Source organism: Candoia aspera, chromosome 7, assembly GCF_035149785.1.
Source record: "Candoia aspera isolate rCanAsp1 chromosome 7, rCanAsp1.hap2, whole genome shotgun sequence".
NCBI lineage: Eukaryota > Metazoa > Chordata > Lepidosauria > Squamata > Boidae > Candoia > Candoia aspera.
Genome location: NC_086159.1, coordinates 39,943,551 through 39,971,029, shown reverse-complemented (window position 1 = coordinate 39,971,029; position 27,479 = coordinate 39,943,551). Strand labels below are relative to the sequence as shown.

At 35.9% G+C, this 27,479-nt stretch overlaps 1 protein-coding gene across 1 annotated transcript in view; it reads left to right on the top strand.

Annotated features, from left to right (window-relative positions):
- Window positions 1–21,405, top strand: part of LRRIQ1 (leucine rich repeats and IQ motif containing 1) — a 107,927-nt gene extending 86,522 nt beyond the window's left edge. Inside the window, exons 23-26 of the mRNA XM_063308399.1 lie at window positions 5,720–5,849; window positions 9,809–9,869; window positions 14,190–14,310; window positions 20,598–21,405. Coding sequence (XP_063164469.1) covers window positions 5,720–5,849; window positions 9,809–9,869; window positions 14,190–14,310; window positions 20,598–20,731 — 446 coding nt within the window. The 3' untranslated portion in view covers window positions 20,732–21,405. The remainder of the gene's footprint in view (window positions 1–5,719; window positions 5,850–9,808; window positions 9,870–14,189; window positions 14,311–20,597) is intronic.
- Window positions 21,406–27,479: the final 6,074 nt, after the last annotated feature.

Here is a 27,479-nt window from a genome sequence, read left to right as displayed (position 1 = left end):
ACACAACCACTCAGTAAGCATACTACGAAACTCATGCTGTTTCTTCCTGAGGTTCTACTTTCATTCTTTTATTTCCCCTTTTTAGTTCCATGACAATGTTGCCCCAAGATCCACTCTTGACACTACCAAAAAATGGCCTATTCCACATTCAGAACTCTCATCATCCTTGTATTCTTCACTAATTTTCTTGTTGTTGGTTATTTGTTTAGTCGCTTCTGACTCTTCATGACTTCATGGACCAGCCCATGCCAGAGCGGCCTGTCGGTTGTCAACACTCCCAGCTCCCCCAGGGATGAATCTGTCACCTCTAGAATATCATCTATCCATCTTACCCTTGGTCGGCCCCTCTTCCTTTTGCCTTCCACTCTCCCTAGAATCAGCATCTTCTCCAGGGTGTCCTGTCTTCTCATTATGTGGCCAAACTACTTCAGTTTTGCCTTTAATATCATTCCCTCAAGTAAGCAGTCTGGCTTGATTTCCTGGAGTATGGACTGGTTTGATCTTCTTGCAATCCAGGGAACTTTCAGAATTTTCCTCCAACACCACAATTCCAAAGCATCTATCTTCCTTCTCTCAGCCTTCCTTATGGTCCAGCTCTCGCAGCCATATGTTACTATAGGGAACACCATTGCTTTAACTATGTGGACCTTTGTTGTCAGTGTGATGTCTCTGCTCTTAACTATTTTATCGAGATTTGTCATTGCTCTTCTCCCAAGGATTAAGCGTCTTCTGATTTCCTGACTGCAGTCAGCATCTGTAGTAATCTTCGCACCTAGAAATACAAAGTCTTTCACTGCTTCTACATTTTCTCCCTCTATTTGCCCGTTATCAATCAAGCTGGTTGCCATAATCTTCATTTTTTTCAGGTTTAGCTGCAAGCCAGCTTTTGCACTTTCTTCTTTCACCTTCATCATAAGGCTCCTCAGTTCCTCTTCGCTTTCAGCCATCAGAGTGGTATCATCTGCATATCTGAGATTGTTAATGTTTCTTCCAGCGATTTGAACTCCAGTCTTGGATTCCTCAAGCCCAGCATGTCGCATGATGTGTTCTGCGTACAAGTTGAATAGGTAGGGTGAGAGTATACAGCTCTGCCGTACTCCTTTCCCAATCTTAAACCAGTCCGTTCCGTGGTCTGTTCTTACTGTTGCTACTTGGTCGTTATACAGATTCTTCAGGAGGCATACAAGATGACTTGGTATCCCCATACTACTAAGAACTTGCCACAATTTGTTATGGTCCACATAGTCAAAGGCTTTAGAATAGTCAATAAAACAAAAATAAATGTTTTTCTGAAACTCCCTGGCTTTTTCCATTATCCAGCGGATATTGGCAATTTGGTCCCTAGTTCCTCTGCCTTTTCTAAACCCAGCTTGTACATCTGGCAATTCTTGCTCCATGAATTGCTGAAGTCTACCTTGCAGGATCTTGAGCATTACCTTACTGGCATGTGAAATGAGTGCCACTGTTCGATAGTTCGAACATTCTTTAGTGTTTCCCTTTTTTGGTATGGGGATATAAGTTGATTTTTTCCAATCTGATGGCCATTCTTGTGTTTTCCAAATTTGCTGGCATATAGCATGCATTACCTTGACAGCATCATCTTGCAAGATTTTGAACAGTTCAGCTGGGATGCCGTTGTCTCCTGCTGCCTTGTTTTAGCAATGCTTCTTAAGGCCCATTCAACCTCACTCTTCAGGATGTCTGGCTCTAGCTCACTGACCACACCATCAAAGCTATCTCCGACATTGTTATCCTTCCTATACAGGTCTTCCGTATATTCTTGCCACCTTTTCTTGATCTCTCCTTCTTCTGTTAGGTCCTTGCCATCTTTGTTTTTCATCATACCCATTTTTGCCTGGAATTTACCTCCGATGTTTCTAATTTTCTGGAAGAGGTCTCTTGTCCTTCCTATTCTATTGTCTTCTTCCACTTCTGCACATTGCTTGTTTAAAAATAATTCCTTATCTCTTCTGGCTAACCTCTGGAATTTTGCATTTAATTGGGCATATCTCCCCCTATCACTGTTGCCTTTTGCTTTCCTTCTTTCTTGGGCTACTTCTAGTGTCTCAGCAGACAGCCATTTTGCCTTCTTGGTTTTCTCTTTCTTTGGGATGTATTTTGCTGCCGCCTCCTGAACAGTGTTGTGAACTTCTGTCCATAGTTCTTCCCGGACCCTATCTACTAAGTCCAGTCTCTTAAATCTATTCTTCACCTCCACTGCATATTCCTTAGAAATATTAGTGAGCTCTTAATCTTTCTCAATAATCTTAAACATACCACTTATGCTTTAGATTTATATTCCTTCCTTCACCATGTGTCTAGTGTGTTTCTGTGTGTGTGAGAGAATAGACTTAATATGCTTAAACTACATATTCAAAACAGATTTTTTTTCTAACCAGAAAGTCACCAGTCACCATTCCACTTCATTCTTGAGGCTCCAAATGGCCCAATCACTTCATTTGTCTCATTATTGTGCATCCATTCATATCACCTATCAGAATATTTTCCCCCTCTGAATTGCATTCATTCAGAATGTTACAGTTTTCCCTAATTTTGCCTCTGGTTCTTCCATTTTCACCATTCACTGGAGCATGGCATGCAACTGTCTTCATTCTACAGATTCCTATTTTCATAGAAATACCAATCCTGACATATATGTTAGCCCTTTAATTTATACTTAAACTTACTGCTTTACTTCCATGAATGTATTCATCAACATTCCCCATAAAATCAGACCTTCTTCATACCTTCATTCATTCATCCCTTTCTCTGTTTTATAGACACACAACATCTTTCACTTAATGCATTAATTCATACTCTCTGCCATTTACTGCACTTACATTGCAAGTCTTAATCTTCTATGTGCCATGATCATTATCAGATGGGCCCCATAGATATTGACCCCTGCTGCACATCATCATTTTGATCAATTGAGGCTTTCACAGAAGGTTTTTTAGTAAGCTAGAAAAGTTATACACTAGCCTCAGCTGTACCCATGTCATATATAGCATTCCTTGCAATCAGTTTTGGCATATTTTGGTCAATACACCCCAGTCACAATAAGTATCTAGTTTGCTATGGAGTACTTAGTCAAATCTTTTTTGAAATAAAGCTATATTATCCCTGCAGTTGTTCCATAGTCAACAAAAGAGGGTAACCAATTAACGAATTAAAAGCAAAATTATTATTTTGATAAGACTTACTCTTGACATGCTGACATTTCTAATCACTAGGAAAATGCAAAATTCCCAAATTTGAAATAATTTGAGCTTAAAATGTCCTGTTTTGAGTTTAAAACATTTTTTTTCTGGGCTGTTCTGATCAATCTGGAATTGTTCCAAATTCAAAATGGCCCTATCTCAAGCTCAGAACACTTCAGAAAAATTAGCACAGCCAGTTTCAAACTGGAAATAACTATTCCAAAATGCTTTGCATGCCGATAGTAATTAAAGTTTTCAGTGCGCTTTCAGAATGTTCTCTTTATGATTTGTCCAGAATCTTCCCAGAATGATTGTCAGAGTGGTTGATCTGTAGTTCACTGGATCTTCTTTTGCCCCCTTTTTCAAGCCAGAAATAACATTTACCTCCCTCAAGTCATTTGGCTCTTTACCAGTTCTCCAGAATTTCCTCAAAGATAATATTGTATTTCTTTATATGTAAGAACCAACTTTATCTATCAGTTTATTATTGCTGATGGAAAGGAAAAAAAGCAATTAAAAATGGCTAACGTACAAAAAAGGTCCTTTTTATTTCTCTTGAGACTTGAAGTTTTAGTAAAAGGTACTTTTCTCTAGCATATAATCATGTGAAAGGATTAAGTGCTCCTACAGACTGTCCTGAATAGATTTTAGGAAGCAGGTGCTAGACATGTTACTTGATTTTGAGCAGTGATCCAATTTCATGGTATAAAAAATCAGGAATTAATTAGGATGTTCATTCCAACACCTTTCATTAAGTGATTTTACACATTATACAATTAGGCAGAGGATTCAAGCTTTCCTGGACTGACAAAACAAGAAATAAAAGACCTACCCTACATGTATGCATATCTAGGATATAATATCACATATTCCAATGTGAATTTCTTCATTTTAAATTGAGTTTTACCAGCTGGTGCAAGCTGGTAAAGTAACTGTTGAATGTCTCCTGCATTTCTGAAGCAATGTCTGCACAGGAGATTACCTCACTTCTGTCTGGTGCTGTATTTGGTTCACACATGTTTAGATGTGATGGTCTCTTTCTTCTCATCCTTCTGTATTACAAATTCATCCTGTTGGGTAGTAGTATCAAATTTGGCTAGGATTTGGTATGTGCTATACCTAGTTCTCTCCCTCTTTATTTTGTATGTCATTAAAGAAAAATATGCAATTGTAACAGTTTTTAAAGTTTCACTGTTACTGCAGCCCATTGCTTAGCTTCTATATTCTCGCTCACTACACATTCCAATTCTCTATTTTGATCTGGCTATGGTTGAGATAGAAGGGAAAATGAAAAATGGTCTGATTCAATGCACAGGCACACAGAGGGGAAAACAGTAAAACACAGGAATATCTTGGACCCCAGTGAGAACAGAAGAGGGTGCAGAAGATGAACAATGGCACCATTAACAATGCCATAGGTCCTTCCCTTGAATTAGAAGTTAAATCTCAGCTGGTTAATACCACCATTAGGAGGGGAGCTGCCCTCTTTCATGATCTGAGGGGAAATCTTTATGTCTCTGTAACATAAATGGAATTACAGAAGCGATTATTGAAGCTGACTTACTTATGTATTTCTTTAACTTTTTCTATTCTTTTCTATACTTTACTATTTTCTTAAAGGAAATAGTAAGAAATAGTAAGAGTTCTTTAATTAATACATACACAGATATCTTTTGAGCTTTGTTTCTAAATGGAGATCATTTTGTAAATGTACATTTTAGTACAATAACCATCTTTCCTGATCTGCTGTAATACGCTCTACATGGGACTGCCCTTGAAGCTACAGCTGGTTCAAAATGCAGTGGCACAAGCAATAATGAGTGCCTCTCAGTGTGCCCATGTGGCACCACTGCTACACTTGGCTTCCAAGTGCAATTTAAGGGGTTGGCTTAGAGCCCTGTATGGCAGAGGGCCTGGATACCTGAGAGACCACTTGTCTCCAATCATTTCTGCCCACTCAGTTCGTTCCCGCAGAGTGGTGTACTCCAGGCCCCCTCCATTAAACATTGCCATCTTGTGGGACCCCAGAAGCGTGCTTTCTCTGTTGTGGCCCCCCACCCTCTGGAACAGCATCCCCTCAGAGATAAGGACGGTGGCCTCACTCCTAGTGTTCCAGAAAGTTCTGAAAACCTGGCTTTGGTCCTAGGTTTGGGGTTGATGTTTGTTATTTGGTTAACAGCCCCTGTTTTGTTTTGTGAATTTTGTTATTAGAGCATTTTAGTCTGGGCTGTCTTTTGATTTAATATTTGTAGCTGTTTTTATGTCTTTTTTAGTTTTGTGCACTGCCCAGAGTCCACTAAATTTAAATAAATAAATAAATAAATAAATAAATTGCCATCTCTTTCTCTCTATTACCTTCTAAGTCCTATCCTATAAATAATATTAATTATAAACAAATCCCTTTAAATCCAACATGGCTTACTATTCCATAACCATACCCAGAATGTCCATCTTGCTTGGTGTCTCCCACAATTTTTTTTTTACAGAAGGTCAGTACTCAATATATCTCTCCTCCACAGGTAAAGGAGAAGAATTTTCTCACATAGATTTCTCAACAGAGAGGATTCAAAGAAGTAAAGAACGTACATGCCAATGGCTTTATACACAAGTTTGGGATTATGAAGGAGCTAGTCCCAGAAATGAAAAATGGTGAGATCATTGCTTTTAAGTTAAATGTTTGGATTTTTATAATGTATCATGTAACACAAAACCCATCTTAATTGTTCTGAAAGAAATATACTTTTTTCCCCCAAGGGTACCATTGCCAAGTTCGAAATATCCTCCTGTTAAGAATTAATTTAATAACAATTTTATCTCATTCTGATAAATTTATCTCATTCTCATGTCTCAAGCTATTGCTATGACATGCCAGTATGCAGTATCTCTTCAGTATAACCATGAACATTTTTTTTCTGTCAGAAACTGAAACATTTTTTATGAATAATGCAGGACAAAAGTATTTTTCTATACTTTTCAAATTATGGAACATATTTAAATTATTGTAACTTAATAGCTAACCAGATACACTAAATGATGCATTGATATGCTAAAATATGGCAGGTGATGTTTTTTGAGCTAAACATGGGTTAAGCAGGAGAGCCAGCAGTAAAGTGAAGTTAAAAATCCTCTTAATATTCAGGTTTCTATAGCTGAGAAAACACTTTTTCTTTTGATTTCTATTGCTTTTCTTTGTTTAGCTGTTGGCATTTTTTAAAATCAGAAATAAAATATATGTAGTCCTTGTTTAACAACCACAACTGAGACCAACAACTCTGTCACTAAGTGACATGATCATTAAGGGAGACATCACGTGACTGTGACAGGCTTACAAACTCACTTCTGCCGTGGTCATTAAGACGTCACACAACTGCAAGTTAAGATTTTACTGCTGGCTTCTCCATTGACTCTGCTTGTTGGAAGCTGGCTGTGTAGTGCGCAAATGGCGATCATGTGACTGCAGGTACTGCAATGCTCATAAACTCCCACCAGTTGCAAAGTACCCAAACCTCGATCAGGGGACTGCAGGGACACTGCAAAGGTTGTAAGTGTGAGAACTGGTCATAAAGTTACTTTTTCAGCACTGTCCTAACTTTGAACAGTCGGTAAACAGGGCAGTTGTTAAGCAAGGACTACCTGGTAGAAAGATATATAACTTCAAGGGTATCAAATTTGGGCCTGGTCATTTGGGCCTTGAGAGAGAACTCTAGGTTGATTCATTCAATGATCCATTTGTTTGTTTTCTTGGCTGTCCACAGTATTCTCAGCAGTCTTCTCCAACACCAAAGTTCAAAAGTGTCAATACTTTTCCATTCCTGCTTCTTCAAAGTCCAATTGTTACTTTCACAGAGTGTCATAGGGAGTACCGTGGCATGCACAATTCTCTTCTTTGTAGGTATAGACACATCACAGCATTTGAATAACTTTTCCAAAAGTATTTATTAATGATGTCAAAATGTTGGACATTTTGGGTGTAATTAAGAAAGTTGTTGAAGGAATTACAAACTACTGATATTTCCTGCTTCTAAAATGGGAAATCATGGAAGATGTCACAAAGGTCATCTAGACCAATCTTCTGCAGTGATGTGCTTAAACACAGGTTTAACGTGAGCAGGTACTTAAAGTGACCATTTCAAATGGAAGGCAATACCAAAGCCTAATCTTATTTGAGTTCCTTTGTTTAGAACATTTATATACCACCTGCTAATCACTTTGGGCTGCTGACAAGAATACAATAAACACTATAATAAAGATTATATGTTTCTCTCTCTTTCTCTCTCTCTCTCATTCTCTCTCACACACACATATATACACCCATTTGAAACAGTAAATTCATAACATTAAATTACAAAAATATTAAAAACCCTGTGCAATTAAGTATTTTTAAAGTTCCTTCTAAATTATAATAAGGATGGGGCTTGTTTACAGAGGCAATTTGTTCTAGTGGCAATAGTATGGACCCCACCATAAGAAAGCAGAATTAATCATTGATACCAGATACAACCCAGCAGAACCACTACAGTCTTCCCATTGTTGATCTAAGGGTGTGGGGTGGGTCCAATAGGCATAGGCATTCCTGTAAATAGAATCAGGATTGTTGATTCTAAGCAAATATGTTTTGGCTTGAAGTACCAGATCTTGTATCAATGTCCTAAAATAAGGTACAGTTACGTATTTTTACTATGATCTGTAAAATGTAGGAAATCAATTTATAATCTTTTCAGCTACATTTTTAATAATGGAAATTAAAAACATTAATTAGTAGAGCATATAACTTTGAAAAATAATTGTCATGGTTATATACCATTGTTCAAAACAAATGACCTGATTTCTTGTATTTTCTTGCCTGAATGTGTATTTAAGATGAGGAAATAAAATATTAAATTAAAACTTCATGTCCATGTGGTGATGGCTCAGTAGAAACTCTAAGCCATATGTTATTATACTGTTCGCTATATAAGGACTCTAGATAGATCCTTATATATCTGATATTGAAGAAATTTTCAGGCAGGGAGTGTGATTTCTATTTAATGCTTTAATTTCTTTCAGACAAAGACCTGAAAATATCCTCCCAGGTTACCCGGTTTTGTGCTACCATCTGCACAATATGCTGCACGATTACTTAAGTTTAGAATTTCTTAACATAGTATTTTATTTTGATTTATTTTAGTATTTTTATTCCTAATTAATTTTAGATCATATCATACTAGTTGTTTTTCTGTTTTATATATAAATAATTTTTTTATATATTTAATTTTATATATATTTAATTTTATATATATTTAATTTTATATATATAAATAAATAAATGGCTCCCTGTGTGGCACAGAGTGGTAGGTGGCAGCATTGCAACCGAAACTCTCCCACGACCCAAGTTCGATCTCAGTGGAAGCTGGATTTTTGGGTAGCCTGCTCAGGTCGCCTTCCATTCTTCTGAGGTCGGTAAAATGAGTACCCAGCTTGCTGGGGAAGGTGACGACTGGGAAAGGCAATGGCAAACCACCCCGCTCTAGTCTGCCAAGAAAATGTCACGAAAGTGGCATCCCCCCAAAGGTTCACTCGGTGTTTGCACAGGGGACCTTTCACTTTTCACCTTCATATATATAAATGTAAGATCATTACTATTATATATTTTGATTTTATCTGGCCTTAGGGCTATAATAAATGTGTGTGTGTAAATTAAAACTTTGTATTTTTTCATCCTTGCATTTAACTATATTTACAGTGATGTAATTGCATTTTAATCACTTGTTGGTATACTGTTTTGTTTTTAGTTTTTTTAAAAAAATAGAAAACGATTATTCAAAAATAAGAAGATATGTCCTTTATGCAATTTGAATGGTTTCTAAATTATCATGAGTTACTTCTGTAGACCTATGTGGCACATAAATAATTGTAATACCATGAATTGGGATATTTTATGTGTTATAATGAATTCTATTGCTCTGAATTTGATGATAAAGCAGCTTACAGAAAAGCTTGGGGTCAAACAGCTGGTAAACTGATCTGACAAAATCCAAGATTATTGCAGCAGTAATATGCTTTCAATTAACTGGTAAATTTAATAAATTTGTTGTTATTCAGTAACTTGCATTTTGAGAATTTTCTTATACTTAATAGCAGTAACCAATTACTTATTTGTTCTAATTAAATTGTTAAAAATACATTTTTAAATTCATTGAAAACAAGAGCCAAAATTGTTAATGATATTGACCTAAACATTTGATAACCGATAATTACCAAATAGAAGGGGTTTTACAGTTTAATTCTCAATGTCTTTATCCAGAAGTAAATTCTACTGATTTATGTTAAACTTACTAACAAGCGAACAAGTGCAGTCTTAAGTCAGGATACAAGAATTGTACAACTATTTCTGTGTGTGCCCAAGCAAGATTTAGATTTATGCATTATGCCATCCCTACATAAAGCTAACTACTTTTGAAATACAGAGAAGACTTAGAATAAGTTTCAATTGGTTATGAAAAAACATAGGCATACATTCCAAAATCTGTGAAGTTATTTAACTAGGGAGGGAAGATATCCAATGTAACTAATTTGGAGGCATGTTGGAGTGTCACTGATGTTGTTCCTATTTTCTAATCACTCTATAGCAGGCATTTCTTACCTGAGATAGATCCAGATGTTCTCAAGGGAGGAAGAGTTCAATTTGTGGTAAGAAACTTTCTCCATGATAAAGTGATAATAGTTTGCAATAAATGACTGAGGTTGTAGTCCTGTGCATGCTTATCAGCACTAATATCAATGAAGAAAATTACTTCTAAATGCAGACGCATAGGATTGTGTTATAATCGTTCTGAAATATGTATAAAATATTTGGATTATAAATTCTGTAATTTTACCTTTTACGATTTTTAAAGCTCCAGCCACTGAAATTTGCCACCCTTTGTGTAAATTGTAAATTTACATGAAGTGTAGTTTCTAATTTCAGGGAGACATACATGAACATTCCTATTGCAGCTGGCAGGCTTCTGGGGTCATGAAAAATAGGAGAATATTATGGGTCTGTCAGCAAACTGCAAATGCATAAACAGTAGGTCCTAGCATCTTTTTTTTCAGCTTGTTTATTCATTTGTGCTTGTACTTCTTAAATTCTTTGAAAAAAAGAATTTACTGGCTTCCAAAAGCAGACACTTAATTAAAAATACGTATATTGGGAGCTTTCAGGCTGCACAATTTGATTTTCATGTTTCATTTATTACCTATGGATTCCTGGGATAAAGCATGGTGAAAATCCCCAAGAAGTGCCAAACCAAGAACATGCAACTGATCAGGGAAAAGGAAAGGTTGTGGGTTTTTTTTTCAGACAGCATAGAGGTAAAGGCTCTGTAGAGCAAATAAATCATACTCCTTATACTTCTGCATTTTATATCATGGTTGCAACTATGAATACAAAATTGGAAAATTTGTCTATGTGTATGTTCACATTCACGTTTGCACAAACACTATAGATTCAAAGAAGGAATCTTGACCTCCGACTTCCTGGCCCTTTCTCTTGTACCTTGCTCATGGCAAAGTAATCATAATTTTTTGTTGCTTTCATGTCATATTGCTGAACAGTTGTCAGCAAAACATAAAGTAAAGAATGGCAGTCACAAAATGAGAACTGTTGGTTGGCATGAGTGTTGCAGTATGTCTGTTATTAATGACTTAGTGCAGATGTCCCTAGTCTTTTCAGATTGGTGGACTTACCTGGAATTTTGAAAATATGACATTAGCTTCTTGTGGAGTTGACTATTAACAATATAAATGCTATGGGGAATATAACCAGTTATAAAGCTCCAGTTTACCAAGAGGCTATCTGCCACAAATCTAGCCATCCCTTCCCCAGCATAAGACCATCCATACTATCTCTGATTACTTCTTCATGGAGGAGTGGATATAGTACTAGGGCATACTTTCAAATTGTGCAGTTGCTTATCACTTTCATTTTCTAAGAAAGCTTACTGGGTCTGTTTGGACCAAGAGACATTATTGGAAATAAGGTTGGTGGACGGGGCTTTACTTTGAAGTATGCCAGCTTCCCACTTCTTTTCCTTTACTTTACACTATTTTTAAATATAAAAATCAGATAAGGTAGGAAACCTGGTGGCCATAAAAAGAGTCGTCTGCAAGCATAATGGCAGCCTGAGCTCATCTTACGAACCCCAGCCTTAGGCATTCATTTATGATTGCTGGTCTGATAATTAATGAATTTGATCAAGATAGATGCTTTATTGATTCACAAATTATGGCTTTAGTGTAAACCCTTCTGCAGATATGCTATTCTGCCTGTTGTATGAACATCAGCACAAAATGACAACAACAACAATGGCTATTCTGGACTTGGGATGAGCTGCCTTTTGGTGGGCAAAAGCCACATTTCAGGAGTTTCAACAGGGCAAAAACCATGATGGGTAGAGCAATAATGGGCCTACATTGTGGCAGGCAGGCAAGAATTTGGTCTTTCTGGATTTTTGACTATTTCCTTAGTGGCTTTTTTATGCCTACTTTAGAGATAAAAGTACCGTATTTCTTTATTCATTCATTCAAATGATATGGCTTAGAACAGTTTAAAAATACATCATCAAAAAGGACTCCTGGTATTTAACAGTAATAATTAACAATATACCTAAAATTATTAAAGCATTCATAGTAAACAATAATAAGCATTACATTAAGTTAAAGTTTAAAATGGAGCAACAGCAACTAACCAAAAAAATGCAGCAGCATCCAAATCAAGATGCCCTCCAGAAGAGCTGTTTTAACTAACTTCCAGAAGGATGCCAATTAAGGATTAATCTAACCTATAGAAGGAAGCTATTCCAGAGAGTAGCATACTTTCTGCTTCCTTTGGCCTTAAGGTATGTTTTTCACCTTGTCGCTTTGGTAATGGATTTTGCCTATCTCTGCCAAGGTCATCCTTACTCTCTATAGAAAGTAACTGGCTGAAAGTCACCCATTTGGCTTCTGTGCTTAAACCAGGACTAGAATTCATGGTCTCCTGGTTTTTAGCATAGTGCCTTTCACCACTACATCCAACTGGCTCTCAAAATAGATATAACCAACCATATATCCCTTGAGAGCACTGACTGAAGAACCACCACAAGGAGACCCTATCTGCAATCCCTACCACCCTGGTTGATATGTAATGTTAGGTCTTTGACCCAGGACCCCCAAAGTTGATCTTACAGATTTGCATAATTACAAGTGGTCCATTATGATTATTCAGAGTTAAGCACTTATGACTAAGTAATCTGGTTATACTCAGTTGTAACTATTTTTGATCCAGCTTAATTCCACAACAGAGGGTAACATAATAAACAAACAAAACTGTCTAGAAGCTGATTAATCTCTAAATGTGGATTAAGAAATTAATTTTTGATTGCAATCTAAATGGCTAACAGTCCAGAAGGTTGGTTTGTTCAAGTTCCCAGGCAGCTGAAAGCCACTTAACTAAAATTGTTTCATTAGGCCAGTGGAACACTACTGTCATCACTTACATATTTCTTATTTAGTTAGAATCTGTATATTATGGATTTCCAAACCTCAAGATGTTACAGAATAAAGCTATAAAAATAAGTTAAAAACAATTATCAGTACAATAGCAGCAGAAACACAGGAATAGTGTCCACGTAGCAGTAGTGGGTTTCTGTAGCAAGTCACAAGAACAACGTATCTTCAAATCTAATCAAAGATTATTATGATTCCACTGTCACAGAATAATTTGAGATAAAAATCTTGTTAATTATATAGCCTCACTTTAGAAAATGTGAACTTGTAGGCTAGGAATTGCCTTGTGGAACATAAGCAGTGGGCCTTCACAATTAGGGAGACATTATCCCTAAAATATGAGGTTGCAAACTGTTAAAAACTCAAAAAAAAATAAAAATCAAACATTTTGAACTGGCAATGCTCTCTTCTGTTAACAGTTTAAATATGTTTCCAAAATTAGTCTTTTCAAAGAAACATACTGGCAGTATTGAAATGTTCAGGTTCTCGGTCTCAGGGTTACATGCATAATAATATAAAAAAGATCAGCATAATAAGATCTCTCTTCTCCATTAAATGACTTTGCTGCAGTAACTGGGGTGGGGGTGGGGGCAGTTAATTATGCAGTTGGGTCCTATTTATATCAATAGGCTTCACGTGTACCTTTTATAGTTGCACTGATTTTGCCATAAATATCACTCCATATGTTGTTGTTGTTGTTTATTCGTTTAGTCGCTTCCGACTCTTCGTGACTTCATGGACCAGCCCACGCCAGAGCTTCCTGTCAGTCGTCAAAATTGCTATTTATTTATATCTATATATGCACACATACAGATTTCATAAATACTGCATTTGCAAATGGTATAGTGTTTGTTGTAGAAATCAAATTAATATGCACATTTTCGTTTCAAAAGCTGTGATCCTTCTGTGAAAGTAATCCTTCTCTTATTTAAAAAATATAAATGTGCTTATAGTTGAAATACGGTACATGTACCAATAATTCTGTCTATCTCTATCTCTATATCTTCTGGAATTTAGTAATGTAGTGAAGGTGATATAATTTACTAGTTGTTTCACTGATAGAACAGATACTTACATAAAATTAAGTGGAAATATGACAAAAAAAATAATCAAATGTAACATTTCTGGCATTCAATTCCAACTTTAAATTATAGACTGCTCAGTAAATGATCTTAAGCTGTTTAAGGTTTCATCAGTTGTCTGCAAGATTTATTTTCTTCAAAATTACAGTACTAAAATGTTGTCTTTTGTTGCTGCGCTGATTCTGATCACAAACCACAATTTTAAGATCGCCTCCTATTTACAAAAGTGCTTTGACATAGTGCATTTGTTCAGAATGGGCCGCAATAAAGGATTGTGGGATCATTCTGAAGAAGATTGTTTGACAGAGCTGGCTTGTTTATTTGAGAGTAATGTGAGCTGCATTCAGAAAATGTCATATTTTGTTTCTTGATTGTGTACATTCTCTCTCACTGATTCCAGACAAGCCCTGTAAGGAGAGAAGATACGGATTTAGAGCTTGTTTCCATGACTAGTGGAAGTACTTTGACTCAGAACAGAGAAAAAAATAATCAGCCACACAGACACTCTGCAGAATCTTCCAGTAAGCTTTTTTTTTATCCTTTTAATAATAGATAAAATTCAAATCACCTGATTAGGTTCCATGTTACAATTGTTCTTAGTAGGATGGCCAAGCTTTTGCTTCGGATTCTGTCCTTCTTTGAAATGTTATTCTCTGTTTATGTTTTGGGTATATAAGGTATATAGTAGACACATTTATAATGTATAGACTTGAAAAAGCTTTTATATCTACATATCTTTCTCTAGTTCATGTGTGTATAGCTAGCTAATTAAATATATCTAGAAAAAGGGGGAAATCTTTTTATGTTTATGTTTATGTGTGCATGTATAATAAATAAATTCAATCATGTGAAAAATTAGAATCATCAGTGATTTTGTTTAACTGAAACCTGTAATTTAATTACTTATTCCTGTAGGCCTTACCAAACCCTTGATGTTTCATTTCCTAAGGACAGGTACTTATCTCATTTTTAGGCCCCAGTCCTAAAACCATTTGCTTTTTGGTAGCTTTCACTTAAATGAATGGCACAGTCTCATGTCCTTAGGGGTTATTAATGTTTTAAATAATCATTATTTATAAATCAATGGGAAGATTACTTTTTTTACGATGGTAATATCTATAGAGTGTAATGGAGTGCTATATCAAATTTAATAAATTAAATTACTTATTTTAATTCTATTCTTTTTCCAGATGTCCTATAATTTTGATTTGTAAGTGAGGGCCCAAGCAATTACATTAGGAGCACTGGAGAACATGCCTGAACCTTGTGATTTTGTTTCAAATTACACACACACACATACACACGACCACAAACACACACACACAAATAGACAGACACTACTTCAATGATTATCCTGTTAGTTTTTTTAAAAAAAAATTCACTATGTGTCATTGGGAGCTAATTGCTAAGAAATATAAATTCAGATCCTTTGTTTGGAGCAGTACTAATTGCTTAAGACTACATCCTAGGTACACTGCTGGTAAATTTTGAGGACCACAGTTGATTTACTTCTGAGTAATTATGGCAAGTATCACACTATATGGAATAATACTTTCCAAAACATTTTCATAATAATGTAAAATACTATAGTACTTTATTTGTTTTGCTCCTGCCACTGTAAAGTAATTGTGATTATTATCAGTGCAAATAGTACTCGTTTTACTTGGATCCATAGAAAATCATACACATTATGCTTAATGAGACATACTGAAGTTTTGGGTGTTCAAATTCTTCTCTTTTTTTAAGGTAAATCTATTATTCTCTTTCCTGTTGGTGTTTTCAAACTGCCTCTTTATTAGATTAAGGGATTGTGAGGTCTAGAATTTTGTTCAGAGGACTAATTTCCTATGGTTTGAGACTCTGCTATTAATGTTTGCATGCCTGTAGTTGTCTTAACTGAGTTACAGTTGTAACTTTTCTTTAACAATATTTTCATTTACAATAGTTTCACTTACCATTATTATTGTTCATGCATTTTTTAATTATTAAAATTGTATGTCCAAACTTGGAATAAATTATTTCAGTATGAACCCAAGCAACAATGTGTTAAAAATTGTAAAAAAAAAAAATAGTGATTTCTTCTGAAACCTATTGAATTCAATTTATTTTGTAGATTTGCAAGTTTTTACTGCTATGTTCTGATCAATTTCATTAGACTGGAAGCACCTTTTCCAACTAACAAATTTTATTAAAAGGCATAGCTTACACCTTTTAATAAAAGTTGTTAGTTAAAGGAGGTGCTACCAGACTCCTGATTTTTTGCTGCCATAGGCAAACATGGGTCTCCTCCTACAATTTAATTAAACTGCTGTTTTTTTCTATCTCTATGCTGTATTTTTTGGTAAACAATATCATATGATAAAAGATTTGATATAAATTATATATCAAGACATAGTGCATTATATGTGCCAGTGAAATTCTATGGTATCTTAATATTTTGTGACATGTCAATCCAGCAATTTGCAAAATCTCTCTCTCTTTTCCATAAACTCCTTCCATTCCTTTCACTTTGTTAAAGGTTCCAAGTATTTCCACACAGTGTTACTTATCAAAACAAAGTATATGTCAGTTTTGATACCTATTAAGGAATATATATTCTGCTTTCTCTTTAGATTTTATTTAGTAAAGAATATAAGATTTAGTCAAGAGAGAGGGAGAACAAAATAAATAATTAGCAAAGAAAACAGATCAAAGAGAAATAATTATTTAGAAAAATAAGCATTCATTTCCAGTTTTAAGAAGTCATTCAGCAGATACTTAATTCATCAGTTGTTTTGTATGTTCAAGGGCCTTAAACATTCTTTCAGGATATTGCTGAAATCTGGACCAGCTATGGAAAAAAATAACCATCTGTCAATGCCTGAACGATTAGCAAGCCTTTCTTTTTCTAATAGGCACAAATGTTACATCACAATATTAAATATGGATGTTGAAAGTAAATCCTAATTATTTAAATAAGTTCCAACCATCTTAGAATTTGTCAGGGTGTTTGGGAATATTTGGGATGTAATGAAATTCCACCTTAGAAAATTCAGAATCAGTAGCTGCAGTTTGAAGTAGTTATAAAAAGGGATCCAAGAAAATTCAAACCAGTCCTCTAAATTCTAGAGCAGGCTATGAACATCCAGAGGCCATGTACCAAAGTCTCTGTGCTGGCAATAAAATAGTATTTCTTACGACACTTGGTGCCTCACAAGGTGCAAGTATAGATTCAAACTTCATTAAGCTTCATATTATCACACCCAGGAGCCTGTACTGTAGTGAGGCTGTACAGTAATAATGTCTTTCAACCCTTATTGTATCTGAAACTTTGTAACATTTGCAAACAGACCTAGCTGTGTCAACTCCACCATTTATGCCAAAGATGGGCCATCCCCAGCCTATGTAGCCTCCTTGTTCACAGACCCAAGTCCCCGCAATTATGCTATTGAAAGGTATGCTGTGTCTCCAACAGAAACTAATCATGGATCACCTGTAAATATCTTCTGTTTTCTTAATGAAACATTAAAAGCAATTCTAACACCCAAGTAACTTGTGTGAGAAGCAAATTCTATTACTTCCCTAGTGTAGTTTAGACTGGTATTTTGGAAATAGTGAAAATAGCGTAGATGCATAATAGCAAATTTAAAATGTAGATAGTGGGCATTTTAAATATATAGATATTAATGGCATTGCAAAGCAAAAATAAACATTTTCATGTTTTTAACCCAAAGAAAGTGATTTTTTAATCCTGTTGTTTAATCAGAATCCATATCAATACTAATACAAATTTCTGAATGAAATCCAGCAGGATTCTCTTCTTTCAAAGTGATACTAGACTGAATTGAAGCCTGTGGGAGCATAACTGTGCTCTTGCACAATTATCTTTCATTTCAGTAACTTTTCTGGAGATGTCTTCATAAGTTATGTCTTGTGGTTTTAGATTTACATGGTTATCTTGTAGCTCTTGAGGACAGATGGTGTTTATTTTTGTTTTTTTCTCTTCTTTTATAAATGGAAACAGTTCTAACTTTATCCAGAGGATAGGAAGTAATTAGCGTAATAAAGATGGACAAACAAACAATTCATAATTATATAATATTTGGAACAGGTAGCAACCTGTAGTGACAAACATGGGATTTACAGGTCATGCAGAAATAGTAGCCTTGAGGTTTTTTAAAGACTAAACTCTTTCACATGAAAATATCATTTCCAAAATCTCCAATGCAGTACCCCCCTCTTTTCAACAGAATTTGCCAAATTTAAAATTATGACTTAAGTTAAAGAAACTAATTCAATTATGTTTTCTCACTTGGCATGATTAGAAACTTCATCGAAGACATTACTCAATATCAGCATTTTACATTGCTGATCAGCTCTTTCAATGAAGTTTCCTGTCTGCTTCTTATAATTTCAGTGAAGAGTTCACTGTACATCCAGAGCTGTTCCTACTGACATTCTGTTGCATTACAAACATTTTCAGTGCTTTAGAACTAATTTTAATGTTTCTTTGTATTACCAGTGATAATGGCCAAAACACACAAAGAGTTAGCAGCATTGTTAAAAATCCTAGAATGGAAAATAGTATCTGTTTGAGGCTTAGTTACTTGGAAGATTATTCCATAAGTAGACTTACAGAGATTACAGACATGTAGTTCAGTTTCTTATAAAGATGAAAACCAGATATTGAATGAATTGTATTGCTTGCAGCTATTGCATATCAAGTTTGTTTTATGTAACATGAGGAGATAATATTCTTAGGGATGCAGTTTGGAAACCAAATACAGCACATGGTATCTATGGAAAACTCTCGTGCCACCTGACAAGTTCACCTCCCACCTGATTTTAATTTTTTTTTAGATTTTTTTTTCAATTGAAAGAAATTAAATGGGAACTTGGCATGCTGCAATCTCTTTAACACCATCTTTATTTATAGTAATGCTTCTTGATAGCTCACTAAGTCCATACTTCCTGTCTACTTCCTATTCTCCATCAGTCCTGCAACCTCTCCTCCCCCAGCAAACAGTTTTTTTTTTCAGGTAGGTTCCACTGAAAAGCATGGAAAAGAATGAGAAGAAGAAACAGTAACCACTATGAGGAGACCAGTAGATACTGAGAGACAGACAAACAGGTGTACAGTTTGGAAGCCTGACCCTAGAACACTGCAGTTAGAATCGCCTGAAAAAATGCAGTAGTCATCAAACTCCATAGATTGAGTTTATTTTCCCATTTTTCTCATGACTCTTGCTGCTGCTTTCTATGGTGAAAGGTGAAAGGTCCCCTGTGCAAACATCGAGTTATGTCTGACCCTTTGGGGGGGACATCACTTTTGCGACATTTTCTTGGCAGACTATAGTGGGGTGGTTTGCCATTGCCTTCCCCAGTCCCATTATTTTCCCATTTTTCTCATGTCTCTTGCTGCTGCTTTCTATAGTCTTCCATATTTAATGGATCTTCTACCCTGAAAAAGATAAATTGTAAGCAGCATGGATGGATGGATGGATGGATGGATGGATGGATGGATGGATGGATGGATGGATGGATGGGGTAAGTGGTTTGTGTGAGTTGGGGGAGGTGGATGGGTACATAATTTGAACAGGATGCATGTACATAAAAGGTCTGTGGAAGGGAAGTTAATATAAATGATTGTGTGCTAAGCAGAAATTATTTAATATAATAAAAGAAAAATGCTTGTTTTTGCTGGTGTCATTGTTGCTTACATATATCCTCGAAATGATCAAGATCCTTATTTCCTAAACTGAAACCTTGAAATACCATCTTGAAATATTTTAGTTGAAGTCTAATGTATATTACTTTGATCATGGTTTTCAAGCTGCACTGTTATACATATTCTCTCATCAATAAATCATATTCAAAGTATGGCATAGATTTGGAATGTGCCAACCTTACAGAAAAGCTTTAGTAAAGCTTTAGTAAAGTTGGAATGTCTTCAGTGATATCTATATACATACATACATAAAAAGCCCAAATTCCATAGCCTTGCTGCAAAGCAATATTATGTCAGTGGGATAACGCTTTTAGCAGCAAGGGGCCGAGATAACCCTTTCCCCACCAGTCTCTTCATCACAACATCTCTGCTGACACTTTGTTTTTTCCACTGAAAAGTATCATTTACTTTAGAGCTGAGTCCCTAAATGTGGGAAGTCTCAATTTGAGATGTACAGTATCTGTCCTGCTTTATGCGGTATGTCTTATATTTTCTCCATGGGTTAAAAAAGTATCAAAAGCTATGGAAATGATATCTCTGTGACATTTATATGTGCAAGAAATAACTGTACACAAATTTTAAAAAAATGGATACAATATTTTTAAAAGGCCATAAATTATATATTTGTTCAATATTTCAGTTTGTTTATATCCACCTAATCCTGAACATGTTGGGTTCCACTAAAACTATCAAAAAGCTATTATGTCTTGTGAAGTAGCATGTAAATGGTAAGAATTATCAAGGCAATTTATATATAATTTAAAAAATGTTTAAAGTAGCTATATTTATGGTCTTGTGTGAAAGACTATTGTTATTCTGCATTTTTCTTGTTTCAGTATGTTGAATAGATGCATTGTGTTGATGGAATTCAGTAAAAAGAAGTATGTATGAACATGCATGTGTAGTAAATATTCACAAATCAGCATTGTGATCAAAGTTTTATGATCAATTAATGATTTAAATGTAGTTTAGATATCCTGATGAAACCTTACTGAGTAACAAAATCAAAGCATTCTGGGAAGCTGCTGTTTTTCCATTAAACTTAAAAAAATTGACTGGATTCCAGCAATGTCATTTTAATACCAATTTCTGCTTCTGTAGAAAAGGATGCACCTTCACCTGAGAAATCACAATTGAGCCCCGCCCATAAAGAGCGGATATCATTTCGAGACCATCCAGTTCAATTCAGCGGTGGATGGGGAAGTGGCAAAAAGAAAACGAAACTATTGAAATAGTAATTGGACCCTCAGCATTTAAAACGTATGGAGTTTCTTCTTAGTTGGCCTATGTATTATCATCATGTATGAATGTCCCAGATGCAAGGATCTTAAGTATTGTGTATGCTGTATTTTATTTCACTCTGTGTGATTTTCCACCTTTCCTTTTTTTTTGGCAAAGAGCTTTTACAAATATTATTTCTTTAACATTTATATCTGAAATTTACTTTTGCAATGCAGTTTAAAGTTCAAAAGCACATCTGCAAGTATAAACAAGTGATACATAATCAGAAGAATAAATTTGGAAGAAGGCATACAATAGTGGGTTTATGATTTCATTGTAGTATACAATTGAGATGGCTTGACTAAAATACTTGTACTTAGACTCATTCACTCAAGTTATATCTCAGTAAAAAAAAAAAAAAAGTTAAAAGTGCCCCCCAAGTCTGGATATTTTGCTTGGCTGCTGTGTAAATTGGAAAATATAACTATTAGGAATTTGTATTTGTAAAGAATAAACTGTGAATTTGTCATCTCTCTCCAGACATATGAATGCTATAAATATGTTTTGTGTATAGAATTCTTCAGAATTTACACATAGTACAACACATCCTGACAGAGTTGAATGAGTGCGTACTTATAATACATTTAAATTCAGCAATGTTAAGTTTTATTTCATATTGCTAAATTATGTTCATCATTCTGTGGTACTGTGGCAGTCTTTTTATTGTTTGCTTCCTATTCTCTAGAAATAAACTGTACCTGTTAACCACCACACAATGATTTTGGCCTACCCTACTGATAATTTGTATTTGTAAAAATCTTGGTTATCAATCTCATAGTGGGTTTTCCACTTCCATGAACCACTGATGTTAATATTGTTTGCAACTGAAAATATATCATCCTAAATGAAACAATATTTTGGTTAGTGCAGCAGAAATTAGTGATAGAAAATGAGGAAGGGGATGATGATGATGATGATGATGATGATCATCATCATCATCATCATCATCATCATCTATATTTGCTTCTATATAATTGCAATCCACTGCACAAAATTGCTATCAAAATGAAAAAGCAAGGATGACCAAAGAATCTGATCAATAAAAAAGGTGTGTTATTTATACATTATGACTATATTTAAAACCTATTGTCCATTCCTCGACATACTAAAATGCCTATTTTATTGTCTGTTTTCATTAATGTCTTCAAATTAATATGAATTGAATATGGTTTTTTGAGAACATTGCCACAATAGAGGTAGTAAGGGGCATCAGACATATTATGAGTGAACTATAGAAAAATACACAGTCATCTTCCCAGCAGCTTACCATTTAGAAAATTATTGGTGTGGAATTAAGCTCTATATTTTAATTTCTTGTGTCATTGTGCATTTTTAAAAATGATAATGCAGCTCAACAATTTCAGCTTCCTAGATTTACTTCTCCACTTCTTCAATTTAAGAATACCAAATCCTAAACGCATGTCATTTGAAAGTAAATTTAATTGAAAAGTAGTTGTGCAAAAGATTGGGGTGTAAATTGGTTGATTTCCAAGTACACCCAGTAAAGATTTCAGATCTTTACTATTCAAATCATAATCTGATTTATGGAATGCAATTGTAGATTAATTTTTACTTTTCACTTTCCACTTTTGATTTAATGTAGTAGTATTAAACTTTAACTATGAAATCCCAACTTCATTTGTACTGCAACACAAGTACAAATACATACTTGTGTCCCAGTACACAATCTATTTCATAGATGGGTGAAAGCATAGAAGGGTTATTTTGCTCCTTCTAGGAATTAGGGTAGGCTAAGAACCAGTTGTCTGTTGTCATCAGTATAAGTGAATTTTACTTAATGAAAATTGAATATATGAATGAGAACATGATTATCATGTTTCAGTCCCAACTCATAAGGTTGTCATCTTAAGCATACTAATTTGAAAATTGAACTCTTTGTATTTATGGATAAGGCATTGCTTGAAAACAGTATCTTTGATATCAGTGAAAACCTCCTGCAAGTAGGTTATTGTTTTGCCTATTATTTGGGCCATATTGGAAAAGAAAATGTGGTTTTAGATCTCCTGAAAAATTGAAATTTCTGATGTTTTGAAATTACTTCTGTTTTAAAATGGTAGAACAAGGGAGGATGTGTTGGAAATAATGGACTAAAAGGGATATAATTATTCTTAATATATAATGATATTTTTAAACTTTTGAAAAACTACAAAAAGAATATCATTTTTTTTAAAAAAACAGCCAAATAGCAATGTATTTTAGTAAAACACCTATTATGTTTGGCTATGACACTTTTAGCAGCCTCTGAAATTCCAGAAGTTTTATCTGCATTGGTGAACATTTTTACAGAAACTAAACTTAGAATTCATTATTTCAAAAAACTAAGAAATACCATTAAAATGAATTTAAATAATACACAAATAACTTAGAATACACAGTTGGAGTATATTTTATTGCAATTATAATTACTTCAAATTTTAAGAAATGTGAATATATTTCTTTAAAAAGATGATGATGATGATGATGATGATGATGATGATGATGATGATGATGATGATGATATATTTTGGACACTACAATAGATGTTTGAAAAAGGATGATTATCATCTATTTTATTCTGTAGATGTAACAAATTTGAAGGAATGTTAGTATGTATGCTTTGGACATGTCCACTGGTAGTTCCTTATTGGCTAGAAATAAATACCATGGTGGAGCAGATTCTTGCATGTAAATTAAGGTTTAAGGACATACATTATATTTGCAAAATTTAGAACCTGACTGTATGAAAAGCTTTGGACATATTATGCCTGGATGATAGTAAAAACTAGGATTTAAAAAAAAAAAAAATTGGAAAGATGTGTGAATACCAGATTTTAAAATGTAATTCAGTGAAGCTTGTCAGCTCTCAACCTTTAAATAGCTGTATCAACAACAAGATCAAACAATATGATTTCATATCTGTTGTTTGAAAACTGAATACCTCAGTGATAGAAACCTATTTGGGCTGTTTCAGATAATATTATCTCCCCTTTTTCTATTCTTTTTACTTGTCATTGTTTTGTCACCTTTTTGTTCTGTTCACTAATACAGTTTTTGTGATAGTAATTTAAATTAAATGAAGTCTAGTCAAGAAACAAAATCCTATGAATGTAACTTCTAAATTTAATTACAGTGATAATGATGTGTGAGTATGAACATGTGTGTATGCATAGCCTTATTGCCAGTTTCCTCTGTGCAACTCCAAAAAATACAGTTAATTAAAATTGGCAGTTGAGTTACAGGATTACATCTACAGTCCTAGCTATTTTTTCTTATCAGCGTTTTGAAGCTTGTTTGCAGATAACTGGCATGCCAGCTCCCGCTCTTCTAGAACTTGATTATTCTTTCTTTTTTAAAAAATTAATTTATGCTAGAATATAAAACATAAGAATAAATCAGTAGGATTTGCTTCACAGTACAGAATTGAATGAAATGTCTCTGGCTGCCAGAGTTTTAAAAATATCCCAATTTGTCTGTATAGAAAAGAGCAAGAGCATTAAGGACAAGCATTGTCACATCTCTATATTAGTAGAAAAGTAGAAGTGGGAGGGAATTCCTATTAGTTTCATCACAGCCCATATCTTAATAAAGTCAGGAGCAATTGCCATTGTCAGGGGGTGGGGATGCATACCTTGTGAACTCACTGAAATGCACTCTGTTTTTTTTTTTCCATTCTTCATAATGCAAAACAGACCTGATAGGCCATTTTTTCTTTCACATCCTACCAAGCCCAAGTCTGCAATATTAACCTAGCATATTTCCTCTCTATTGAATTGCTGCATCTTCTAGCTTTCCCCAGCTATCATGGAGGCAATATAAAGCCTGTCCTCAACTATTAAATTAGCACAAAGGCAGCTGGATGATGCTCTAAGATACTATGTCACTAGTAGGGAAATGGCCAATGAAACATTAGTAATTATAGGAATAGAGAAAAAGGACTAGTCCTCAAGTCCCTTACTCATATCTTATTGGAGGGTGCTGATTCCTAAAACTGATTCTCTCCCATTTATCTTCAGTCAGGTAGAAGGACAAGCTTCCTATTGGTTGCAAAGTGCCTGCTGGATTAGAACTCTTAGCATTTTCTATTATTTTGGTTAGGAATCAGACTTCATATATCACAGCTTACCTAGATTTCTCAGTGATTGATAATGAAAAACAAAAAAGGGATGCTAAGCTGGTTTTAAGCAAAGAATGAAAGAATCTTTTTTCAAAGTATCCCATATTTGTTTCTTAGCCTGGGATCTGGCTTAATTCAGGCTGAAGGTACAAAATGGATGGCTGGAACCAAACCCAGGAGCAGCAAAGCTAGGGCATTTTCTCCACCACCTGCGAGCCTGCCATAGCCCTTTGGTAGAAGTGATGGTGATGTCACACATGCCATGTTGTCATCTGGCAAATGTCAAGAATCATGTGGTCTGCATTATTTGTGCCATGACATCATGAGATCCCTGGCGTAACTTTTCTTCTGCAGACGCCAAGTCTGCACACATGGTCTCCATGAAAGTTAGGTAATCCAAGGACATTGTCTCTGGTATCTCTAATAGTTGCTCCTAAAGAAATCAAGTTTAGGTACTCAAACTCAAAAGCAGCTAAACTGTAAGTAGGCTGGATCAGATATATGCCAAAGGAGAGTTTCTTCCTCACTAATCTGTAGGCAATCTGTCTGATCAGTGCACTGAAAGTGTTCCTTGATTATTGTCTGGAGGCCCATTTGATTCCACTGGAACACATTTTATTTTGTTAGACTGAATTTCAGAGACTTCCCTTCACGTCAGAAGGAGGTTTTGATTCCTATCTAAGGAAGGAGCATGAAAGAAGAAATATTAAAATAGGGCTTTAAATAGGAACAGTAGGCAGTTGCTGGCTTAGTCAGCCGTGTCACTTTACATCTCTGAGGAAAAAAATCTCAAGGAAAAGGAGAAATTTTATCATACGATTTTGATATGCCTTTTTTTTCAAGCCTGTTTTCAAGTCAGTTAAGAGGAAGGTGACTGGTCAACAAAACAGTCTCAGCAGTTCTATTTCCACTCTGTGGCTGTGGGTGTAACTTCCCTGTCAAGCCAAAACTTCCCCTCCATGACATCACTTGAAACCCTGAACCAGTCCAGTTCCGATGCACACGTTTGTCTATGAGGAATCCCAATGAAACAAAATCAGAATGAGGCAAAGTGCTAAGAGCCAGGAGGAGCTAAAAAACCCACATTTGTCTTTTAAGCGCCCATAGCTAAGAAGAAGAGGTCCTCGTGGAAAAAAATGAAATGGGAAGGAATGTGGTCGAGATCTTCGGCCACAAGTTGGGGCTGAACTCTATGGCGGCCTGATCAAACAGAGGCGAGAGAAGCGCCTCTTCTTTTGGTGGCCAAGAGGTACCAAAACAAGACCTTATAACCTGTTGTTGGTCCGCGTAATTTTCAGACAAAATCATGAAGGACAAAGATTCATCAGAAAAGGACCCAACGGTTGGCGGTGCTCTTAACCTCCGTTCCTATGTTTCGGTTTTCTTCCTAGGTAATGGGTCCCCGCAGTTCTCAGGCCGCTCGCGTTCAAGTCAAGTGGCGGCAGAAAGGCTGCTCACAAGTGCGGGGCCCCAGTCGCCCAGCACCAAAATGACCACGCAGAGCCAAGAACTGCGGAAGCAATCCGGCGGAAAATCCTTTCCATCCAGCCCGCGGAGATCCGGGCAAGTTAAATCTCTGCTAGCCAAGCCCAAACGGCCTCTCCCGAGGGAGCGTGTCCAGGACCTGCTTGGAAAAGCGAAGTCCCTTCTCCGGGATTGGCCGCTTCTGTCCGCAAGATGTCTCGAGAGAAGTAGCTCCTCTGGGTTGAACGAAGCCAGCCCGGCTCGCACGCAATTCCCAATAAACCCCGCGCGGTGCCCAGTCCCCGCAGTTCGAGCAAGGGCTTTTACGCAAGCCTTGGGTGGGGATTTCAGGGGCAGAGCAGACGGTGGCCCAGTTCCGACGCTTGTCTATCTCGGGGGCTTCTTGTTAAATGAGCAACTTCTATTGGCCCCAGCCATGGGAATGATTGGAGGTGCAGTCCGATAGAAAGGGCGGGCGCCAGGTTACAGAAGTATCTGCTAAGCGTTTGTTCAGAAGCACTTACTCCCGGCAGCAAAGGTGCAGAGGCATCTCGGGCTTAAAAACTCACAGTCCTAGAAGGTTCCTTCTGTGTGAGCCCCGATGCTCTATCGAGAGCACGTTGCTTTTTTTCTTTTTCTTTTTTCCGGGGAGACTTCAAATTCTAGACCCAATGCTGTTTACGTGGCAGCATTGCCGACGGCCTTTTTACACTCGAAAGAAGTGGGGCAGCGAATATCGGAACACACTTTCCTAAAATTCAGGTCGGGGACGAAGCTGACATCCGCCCGACTTCATTTACCCCGGGCAGTTCATCCCCGCAATGCAATCCCGAGTATCTTTAACTGTAAGGAGGGCCAATTTGCTCGGGAAGATCTGCTGCCAGATGCTTACGGATGAATAGGATCGCGTCTCCTGCACCTCTTTTTCCTTCAGGGCAAAACAGGGCCATTTTAAAAAACTCTCCCATGCAGAAATTTAAATAATGGTTGTCTTTCTTTCAACTACTTTAGAAATTCTCTCTGCGGGTTCTGGGCGGACTACAATAAAATCTCTCATGCCTTACCGCGGGGTGGGTTTAAAAGGCTTGACCAGAGACAAGGGCTTATTTGCGGGGGTGTGGGGA